The sequence below is a fragment of the Chaetura pelagica genome, unplaced genomic scaffold (genome assembly GCF_000747805.2).
Source record: "Chaetura pelagica isolate M959 unplaced genomic scaffold, ChaPel_1.0 scaffold658, whole genome shotgun sequence".
Classification (NCBI taxonomy): domain Eukaryota; kingdom Metazoa; phylum Chordata; class Aves; order Apodiformes; family Apodidae; genus Chaetura; species Chaetura pelagica.
The window spans coordinates 367971-378154 of NW_009954168.1; the positions used below are offsets into that span (position 1 = coordinate 367971).

Genomic DNA, 10184 nt, shown 5'->3' on the forward strand with positions numbered 1-10184 from the left:
CTGTTTTGAGGAACATCCCTCATTTCACAACATTAGAACAAACAAAAGGAGTATCTTTTGGCCATGCTCTTCACAAGTAAGGAACACGAGTCTCTCCAAGTCAGATGATGTGGGGCTGCAAAGATCATGATTTAAAACCCCAAACAACCCTTTTTAAAAGAACACATTAAATTTACATACATAAAAAATAACACCTTAGCTACTGTAACCCCACACAGAGCACAAAAATAACTCAAAAAAAGACCTTTGTATAAAACCTTACACAAAGTTTACAGATGTTACACCAGAGCTGCCCAAACACTGCCAACTACAGCAGTAAGTATCTCAAGAGCAAGGACTGGTTTTCAGATACCCAAATACCAGCCTTGCAAACCAAACCCAATGAAATATGAGAGCAATCCTCTTTCCTACCTTTCCCTTCTGAAGATGCCAGCAGCTCCTGCAGGAGCTCCTCAGCCACGAGCTCTGCCACAGCCCCAGGCTGCAGCCCCTGTGTGCCGATGAAGGCCTGAGCCTTCCTGCATCGCTCCGGCTGCTGGGACGTCAGGATGGCCCGCAGGACTCGCTCTGGCTGCTGGGCTGACATCTCACTGTAGGAGCAGTTCAGTTCCTAGAAACACACACACCTGGAAGGCTCTACACAGCAGGAAATCCAGCCCAGAGCACTCCCTGACCTGCAGTGCATTTTCTGACCAGGGGCAGTGATGCAGGAGGCAGTGCTGGGGCAGCAGACAACACTCAATTCCAAGCACACAAACCCGTCCTCCCACCAGATACCAGTGCCTTGCCCTGTGTCTGCCCAGTGTCCATGTTCCCAGAGCAGGGTGGCATCTAAGTACTTTGGATTTCAAGTTTAACACTCACAGAGCTGTCACCAGGGGCAGAGATGCTATCCTGAGCCAGATACAAACCTTAACTCTTCAAATGCCCAGAAGACAGACAGGACTGTTTCCTCCCAAGCAAAGCACTCCTTTAGCACAGCAGCTTCCCTCTTGTCCAGGTGCCACAGACTCTCAGGGAAGGAGCTGTACAAGTTTTTACATTTGCTAGGTTTGGAAGAGGAGCTGGGGAGGCTCTGCACACACTCTGCTGCAACATATTCCAACCTTACAAGCCAAACACAACGATCAACTCCCAGTTCAAAGCATGGCCAGCCAGCTTCAGGCAAGAGGGGCAGGGATGGTAGAAAGGGAGCAGGACTGCTCAGACCTGCAGCACTCACTGAATATCTGAGGCATGATCAGTTCTGTAAGGAAACCTAAGAACCACTGTGATAAAAATGATACTCATCTTTTCAGCACACACACTGTTCTTATTCAGGAAAAAACAACTAAGGCTACATGCCAAAAATATGGATCAAATACCATGGAGAGAGGTTCTGTGCCCTGAAGGAATGCTCAGCAGCACCCTGGGGAGAAGAGGCAGAGGTGGGCTGCTGCTGATCAAGCTCCAGGAGCAGACAGGCAGCAAACCACACTGGCTGCTGCTTCTCTGAGTGTCTGGGTCAAACCACCAGCCATCCTCTGAGCAGCCCCTGGGGGAAGCGCTGCAGAGCCCGAGCCAACACTTGTAGGGCTGCTCTCTCTGCCTCTGGCTGGGTGTGATTATGAAGGCAACCCACAACAAAGGCCTGAACCAAAGTGCTGGATGGACAACATATGCCTGAAAGATGATAAAAAAGGCAGATGAAAGAGACACAGGCTGAAATCTGGCTTAGTGGAGTCAGAGGCAGGGGCCTGGGGAGTCTGGGAGCTGAGTTAACTTCAACACTTCATGCCTAAGAAGCATCTGGCCATTCTTCCACACAAAGACTTGGTAATTTCACCCTCTGAAGCTTGTTTCAGGCACCTGATGAGGACTGTCACCACTCTTCAGCCTCCCCTCCCCAGACTCCCACAGCACAGCTCAACACAAACCACTGGCTCCTTTAATAATGTTACTAAACACATACCTTAGACAGTTCATATAAAGAGAGAACCTGTCTGCAGTAGTTTCTTCCATGGACACACTCATCTGTGAGAGCCTTCAGACTGGTGACCACCTGATCATCTAGAGATGGAGCCACGAGGTGTGTCCAGTCTTCTAAGCTTGATGCTGGAAACAAAAATACTATCAATTCCTTTCCCATACAGACAGATAATCCCAACAAGCCTTGTGCTTGGAACAAGAAGCCAGAGATCTGTAACAAACACATCATCCTTTCTCAGACTTTCAAAACTGAATTTTGATACTTGTGATTTTTTTTTTTAAGTTTTAGGATTTGACAGAAGCTAGAAGCCAGAGATCTGTAACAAATACATCATCCTTTCTCAGACTTTGAAAACTGAATTTTGATACTTGTGATCTTTTTTTTTTTTAAGTTTTAGGATTTGACAGAATGATACTCAATGTATGACAATATGACAGAACACAAATGAGCCAAAATACCCACAATAACACCTCAGATGTACAATCCCTAAGCATAAGGGAGAGCAAGGGTGCAGCACTCCTGGTGGCATAGAATCCAAGTATCCCCTTCTAGTCCTATTAAAGCTCTATACATGTTAGTATCAGACAGTAATGTTCCAGCTGACAGCTTTCTCATCCAGGCTTCATAAATGCACACAGAGTTCTTTATATATAAACATTATCAGCCTTAGCCTTACTATTAGTAAGAAACACTAAACCCTTTCTAATGTACAAAGAATTCAGAGAAATACGTTAATGAAAGGATTTCTACATTTCAGCTCCAGAAACAGACTCAAGATGTCCTAGAGTGGGTGCCTCAGCAGCAGGAACACAGATGAAGCTCAGTGCTGCTTTACTGGAACAGAACCCTGAGCTATGAGAAATGAAAGGTTAAGGGACCACAGAAGCCCTGTACAGAAACACCCTGCCTGGGGCACCCATTCCTTTCACTAGAGCATCTAGGAACCAAGGAGAGAACCTACTGCCAGGAAGAGCTTGTTTCCTGCAGAAGTGCAGGCTGTAAGAGAAGAGGCAGATCCCCAGCAGTGGTGCTTGGTGGTGGTACTTACTGCCCGGGATCCCGCCGGGCTGAGCGGAGCCGCCTGCAGACACCTTCGCTCCTGCTGCAAGGAGGGCCTGGATGTCTGGGGGCAGCCTGTCAGGAGCAGCCTCCCCCGAGGCCAGAGCTCTGCAGTGCAACACCAGGGAGACATCTCTGCTGTAGACACGGAAGTACTGGCACACACGGCTGGCCTCGTGCACGCTGCCTTCATCCAGAAGGCATCCGATCAGGAACTTGAGGGCTTCATCCTCCTCAGGAGTCAAGGTCTGCTGGGACTCTCTGAATGCAAGACCCTCTGGTTTTAAGTACTTGGGTGTGTTCAGAGCTGGTAGCTTTGCAAAAGAAAACTCCTTAGCTAGGTTATCAAAGGTAAGATCCCTGTTGACTGCAACATAGGAGAAAGACCCCGACCTGCTGGACCCCTCACCCGGGGAGAGCGTCTGTCGCGCAATGCGGCAACCCCAGATCTGCTGCTCCAGCTCTTCCAAGCTCTGTGGTGACACCTCAGCACTCTTAGCCAGCCAGTGGCCAGCCAGGGTGAGCAACAGATGTCTCTCCATAATGCTGTTTATCTTCTCGTGAGCTGGAGACTCAAACACTGAGTTTGCCTGGTTATAAAAAAAATTGGACGCAGCTTTGCTGGAGATGGAATTTTTCACAAAGTTGTCATGACATTTCTTCCAGAACTCAACCCGTGTCTGCTTCTGGTGCCACTGCCCATTGTCTCTCAAACGATGCAGATCTCTCAGCACCTACAAAATTCACAGAGGTTTTAAACAACTATCCTTCCAAAAAAAGAAAAATCCCACTGGATGGCCAGAATATGGAAAAACTGAATTTAGAGTAAGTGTCCCAACATGCAACAAACCTGTCTGTTTTTCTCACCAAATAAATCTGATTGCATAGCAAGTAAAAATAGCAAGGGAATAAGGAAAGCTACAGCATCCTTCCCAGCTCAGCACTTATGCCCTATTTCTTTGGTGCACTTAGACTTCAAATAAAAAGTGACTTGAAGAAAACAAAGTGTTTCAGGAAGACTGAGAAGTAACATTCTCAATGGTGCCAGTAAGGGGAGGATTGAGAGGTGAAAATCATCATTTATTATTTACCTGTTGGGTAACTATGTCGTCCACGGGCAGTTCAGCTAGTGCTGCCACCTCCCGAGCCAGGGAGAACATTCCCTTTTCTTGTAGCTGCTCCAGGATGGACCTGCACTCCCCCTGGAATGTCTCCACACTGTGACTGGTTAAGATGGAGCGACTGATTGCTATGGAGGAATCCTTCAGGCTCTCACTCAGGGCACAGAGTTTCTTCACATAAGGGCCTGTGAGAAGAGTATGAACAAGAAGAGGCAGCTGGTTTTCAAACCCAAGGGAATTCTGCTGCTGCTTCCAGCATGCAACCCTGCCTGAGAGGGAGCACAGATGCAACACTCCAAAAGTTTCATGGGACTGAAAATAAGGTCTGAATCCACAGGCTGAACACTTCCGTGGATAACCTGTGCACTCCTCAGCAACACCTGCACACCATCACCCTGCCCAACAGGCTCACACACAGGGATGTTTTCACTGCTGCCACTCACCCTCAGCATCTGCCCTGCTTATCTAAATTCCTACACAGAAATTAAACACTGTGAATACTCAAAAAGAAACATTTTCAGTCAGCCCAAAACCACTGTACGTGGTCCCTGGATGGAAGCAGTGACCCCAGGGAACAGAGGAAGCTGTGTTTACCATCCAGTAGCAGAGTCTCTGCTGCAGCAAAGAGCTGCAGGAGCTTTCCTAATTCGTAGTCAGTTCCACATTGCTGCAGCATCAACTCAAGGGCAAACAAAGCCTGGGATTCCAACCATGGCACAGGAACATCTGAAGCTGCTGGTTCATTTTCCATTCTAAGCTGTGGAAATAAAGATTTTTCAATGCTGGATTTCTGAGGTTTTTACAAATACACTCTGCATTTTGGTGGGAAATGAACTGGAAATGGAAGAAAAGTCTAAGCAACTGCCAGCAATAAGCAGAATCTGCTGAAACCTCCTGCTTCAAAAATCAGCTCCTAGATCATTCCAGGCATATCTTTTCTCATTATTTTCATGTATCACATCAGGTGCCTATCCCAGACATTCACCTGGGTGCCCAGGCAAAGACATCTAGAGAAAATTAATTTGCTTACTTTTGTCAGACTGTCCTGAAACTTGTCCAGTTTGGTTTTAGCTTCATTGTATTTTTTACAGTTCATACAGAGTTCATACATCTCCAGTATATACAGCAAAGGAGAATCCTTTAAGACACAAAAACAGGTTATAATTCTTTCCTAGAAGTATCTCAGTGAATGTAGAATTTGTACCAGAACAATACAGTTCTCATGTATTAAAGCTGCGTGCAAGGTTCATACATGATCTGCAAATTTGTAATAGCTGGAAGAAGCTTCACCCAAAGGTTTTCTGCCTTGCCTGGGATTTTCAGTGGATTACACCCAGGTTACCTAGGCCACAAATAGCAAGATCATCTTACCTTTAAGAAGAGCTGGAAGCCATTTAGAAGTGTTTTGCTCTTCTGCTTTCTTAAAAAGACTTTCCAGAGAACTGACAGGTCATGAAGATCCCATTTGTGATTTTCTGCTGAGCTTTGAATATGGTTTGTTGCTTCAGCTCTAGTAACATCATCCACAGTAGTAATAATCCAAACACAGAGACAATGAATAATGTTTGCATCCTGTCAAATGACAAAAATTATGGTTTTATAATAACCAGAGAGAAACATCACCTCATCATATATCACTTGGCCAAATATGTCATGATCTTCAGTTACTACAAAAACTGAAAACATGTGACAAATGCAACCTAAGCATTTACTGTGCACAACCATCACTTTTTGACTACTTATTCCTCCAAAAGATAAAAAACTTCATCAATACTCACTTGGAAACATGCTGCTAGAACACTCAGGATGGGAGCATGCTCCCTCAGAGCTTCAATCAACAGGTAAGATGAAGGGCTGGGGTTCCCCTGACACTGCAGAAGGATTTGAAAGAGACTCCCTGTGGATCTGCTCCTGGCCACACTAGCAGCACTGCTGGCAGGACCCTCTGCACCAGGACACAGACATGGCAACTTCTCCAATGCCAGCATCAAGTGATCTTGTAAAACAGGAGTGAAATCTTGAAGGATAGGCATGACCTAGGGAAACAGAACCAGCAGCATCTGTGCATAGTGCAAGATCCAAAGAGAACCAGTGGGAAGGAGGACTGAAGCACTAAAAATCACAGAAGACTAATAAAACACTCTTCAGATTTCATTTTTAAGAACGTTTTGGAGAACCAGAAAGGGAAAAAAATGCTCTGTAGAGGTGTGAGTTATTCTAAGAAAATATTGAATCTCTCACATCCACAGACAGCTTACCTCATCTGGCTGGTAGCTGTGCAGCTGGGCTTGGATGATGAACTGCAGCCAGTCATTGGATTTGGCACATTCCTTTAGGTAAGAGGTGCTCAGTCTGATATTATGAAGTTTACAGAACTGCATTACCAAAGACCACTGCCTTCTGCAGTCACTGGATGTCCTGCAGGGTGGTTAGAGAGCTTCAGCTGTAATAAACTGGTATCCATACCCCATGGTAACACTGCAGAAACTCACCCTGTGCCCCAAAACCCACTGCCTACAGTGGCAGTGCCATTCCTCTGCAGGAGGTGCCACCCTGCACCCTGGGGACCATCCCACCCACCCAAGCAGGGACACTGTCCTGTCTTGAAATGCAGACGTGGACAAGGAGTCAACCACCTTCACTTCCAAGTGGGCTTCAAGAACTCTGAGGAACAGCCAGTCTAACATGCAGGCTGCATGTTAGCACCTATAGCATCTATTACCTCTGCTATTTAAAACACCAAACACTAGATTCTAACTTCAAATACTGTTGCTCAGTTTGCTACCTATGGATCCCTTTAATATTATCTGAATACACAGAGAATAGAATTCAGTGCTCAATCTGCCAGCATCATACTTTAAATCACATTTTACTTACTTCTTTATTCCTTGATGCTCAACTCCATCCCAAAAGGCTTCTTCTAGGGAAGTAAGAATTTCTGCTGCTGCTGCTTTTTCACCATCAGCCAATTTTGTTAACTTGTCAACTGTTTAAAAGAAGGTATTACTATTTCTGAGATACTATTTAGGATTAGACTAAGGGCAATATTTTCAAATTACCAATAGCTTCCTAGCCAGGACAAAAAGACACATGTAGACCTACAGTTAAAAATTCAACTTTTCTAAAGTTATTCCTAGGATAAATGTAATTTCCTTACAGCTTTGAACATCTGATTTCACTGCAGCTGTAAGGCAGGTTTCCAGTATGAAAGAGAAAACAGATGTGGTGATGTCCCTTTCTTGAATCCCCCAGCTATATTATTCCAACATTAGGCTGAACCTTTTCTGTATGTTCATGACAGTGAGTCCTGGGCAGCTCTGTGACAGAGCCCATGAAATACTCCTGTGATTCAGGCTGCAGGTCACACTACAGTCCTCCTGCCTTATTTGGCATGCCAGGCTCAAAATGCACCTTCAAAATTAGTAAGAAGCAGGAAAAGAAGAGCAAAATTCTTAGCTCTGCAAAGAGAGAAGGCTTTTACTGCCTTCCTGAGAAGCCAGGCACCAGCTTTCCATCCACCCCTGCTCCTCTTCAAAGTGAACACACAGCAGCCTATTGTAACACAAACAGAAGACACCCTTACCCAAAGATTCTCGTATTTGGTTGTGCTGAGATTCTTCCCTTCTGGTTCTGTAACTGAAAATGATGTTTGCAACTTTGACATCTACTCTGAGTTTGAGGCTGTCCAGACCCAGCAGCTCCAGGAAGCAGGCACAGGCTGCGCCCACTGCGCGCGCCGCGAAGGAGGACAGAGCCAACACGTAGGCTTCCCTGCCTGCCTGCTGGATCCTGGAACAGAAAGGACAGCAGTGAACACACAGGGCTTTTCAAACACTCATATTCCCCATGTAAACAAGGACCTACAAGGTTTCTAAACCCACAGACTTTATTAGCATGAAAGAGATTTACAAACCAGAAGCTTCACATTGATAAAAACGATGGTGTGAGCAGAAAGGCTCACACAGGATAAGCACAGTTTGCAATTTAATAAACTTTAACACAAACTACAGCAAATGTATTTGATATTATATTTTAAAAAAAGCTCCTGCCAGCAGCTTTACTGCAAGAAGTCCCACTGCACTGAGGAAGACAAGGTGCCCTGAAGGCTCCTGCAGCAGCTGGATCATTTGGCATCTGAAATCTTTCCAGAGTGATCACTGAAATACTGATGCACACTGGGCTGCCTTTTGAGCTACCAAGAACTTCAGTCTGCATTAAGGTGGGGTTTCCTTTTTGCCCAGACCTTAGGTGCTCACACAAGAGAAAATGATTTGTATAGGAATGATGAAAAGAACGAAATAGTGACTAACCCACAAACAAGACAGTCTAGAAACACAGCTGTTTGTTCTAGTAACTCCTACCAGTTTTTAATATATTTAACAGTAAAATTTAATAAATTCAAGCAAGATGTTTAATCCTTTTGAACACGATTTTGAAGCTTCAGCCAGAAAGTTTAATTCCTTCAACCTCCAGTACGTTATTTGTCTTATTAACTGAAGAATTGTCACCCTTAAGAAAAGTCAAAGAAGACTTTCTACCAAGAGATCCAGAGGCTCAGGTGCCTAGAAGAAAAGCATACTTGTGTTTGATGTGACTGGAATGTTTCATCACTCTTTGTAGGTAATTCAAAATAAAGCTGACCACCTTTTAGGTGAGATTTTAATCCCATCCCACTCGATGCTGGACTGAACAGACTCCTGAGACACCCAAAAGTGCTGCAGCGCACACCACTGGTTTGCTGCTGGGGGAATGAATGTTACACCACGTGCTAGACTGCAGCTTCAAAAGAGTGACTGGACTGTCATTTCTGAGAAGACTTACAGCTGTTTGGGGGATTTGCTCTTCAGTAACTGCTGGACCAAGAATGTACCAAAAGCAAATGAGGGGCGCCCGTGGTGCAAGTAGTACAGGAAGTCCAGCCGCTCCGTGACCGCGTATCTGTTCACCAGGTCAGGGGATGAAAAGTGTGGGAAGTCACTTGATGCATCTAGAAGGAACATCATCATTTTTATCAGCTGATAAACAGTTGAATTCAACACAGAAGAGAGTTTTCAGCTAGGAAGCACGAGATGACAATCTAACACCTCTCCTCTTGTTCCCATTCAAATCTCAGCCCACCCAAACCCCACGGGGATCCGGTTCTCACTGTAAGTCAGAACCCCTGGATCACTTCTAGGCCCTCAACTTGGTTGAAAAAAAACACTGCTTTTGTACCTCATAAGACATTGAGAAAGAATTCTGTCTGTGAAGATGTTAATGGAAAAGGTAACTTATCTAGGATTTAATTTCAAAGCAAAATTTTAGTAAATTACACTGGCTTTTTTGTAAAAGAAATGGCCTTTTGAATAAGTTTCTCAGCCAAATGGTTCCTCTGGAAGGTGTTTTATCCTGGGTGCAGAGGCTAAAAAAAGCATCTAAAACTTGAAAGCAACATACCTGATAGAGCCAGAGTATTTGTTGACTGCCAGCCAAATAATTTAGTGGGATCAAAGGGCACTAATGACTGAAAGATTAGAAACAAAATATGTTGAGATAGCTTGAGGTTTTCTCATCAGAGCAGACCAGAGAATGTTTTTGGGAGCTAAAGTAGCTGAGAGTCAGGAACTGCCTGTGCTGCTACCAAGCAGTGATGCATCTTGTGCAGGGTACATAATTAATCTACTCCACAGGGTCAGAACACATACAAATGCAAGGAAAGGCTTAGAATTTGTCTAAGGAAATAGGAAAGAACATGCTGAAGTAATTTGCTGAAGTTCAGTACAGTGGAGATGTCTTTACTTGGGGGGGGGCTGTCAGTGGGAAGTCAGGCTCAAAGTATTTAGATATAATTTTTAAAATATGTTCAGAATGAAGCTATAAACTTCAGCTCCAAATTAAGGATTGCAAGGAAGAACCACATGGCCCTCACCCCCCAGGCTTTAGATGAAAACAAGTTTCTGTGGCTCTGCCAAAACCCACCACCAATAAGCACTTTGTGTACCTGGATAAGATGGTAAAGAGAGATGTCAGGTGGCAAAACTCTGTGGAAAGTAGAG

General features: G+C 44.7%; 1 protein-coding gene across 1 annotated transcript in view; it reads right to left on the reverse strand.

Moving 5' to 3' along the window:
- The window catches only part of SPG11 (spastic paraplegia 11 (autosomal recessive)), a 31113-nt gene that overhangs the window by 5641 nt on the left and 15288 nt on the right, over window positions 1-10184 (reverse strand). The window contains exons 21-34 of the mRNA XM_010002842.1: window positions 10130-10184; window positions 9586-9652; window positions 8971-9136; window positions 7733-7938; window positions 7027-7135; window positions 6408-6567; window positions 5928-6185; window positions 5521-5721; window positions 5180-5287; window positions 4744-4906; window positions 4120-4334; window positions 3018-3762; window positions 1952-2094; window positions 412-610 (exon numbers count right to left, since the gene is read on the reverse strand). The exon at window positions 10130-10184 is cut by the window's right edge and continues 3 nt beyond it. Coding sequence (XP_010001144.1) covers window positions 412-610; window positions 1952-2094; window positions 3018-3762; window positions 4120-4334; window positions 4744-4906; window positions 5180-5287; window positions 5521-5721; window positions 5928-6185; window positions 6408-6567; window positions 7027-7135; window positions 7733-7938; window positions 8971-9136; window positions 9586-9652; window positions 10130-10184 — 2795 coding nt within the window. The remainder of the gene's footprint in view (window positions 1-411; window positions 611-1951; window positions 2095-3017; window positions 3763-4119; window positions 4335-4743; window positions 4907-5179; window positions 5288-5520; window positions 5722-5927; window positions 6186-6407; window positions 6568-7026; window positions 7136-7732; window positions 7939-8970; window positions 9137-9585; window positions 9653-10129) is intronic.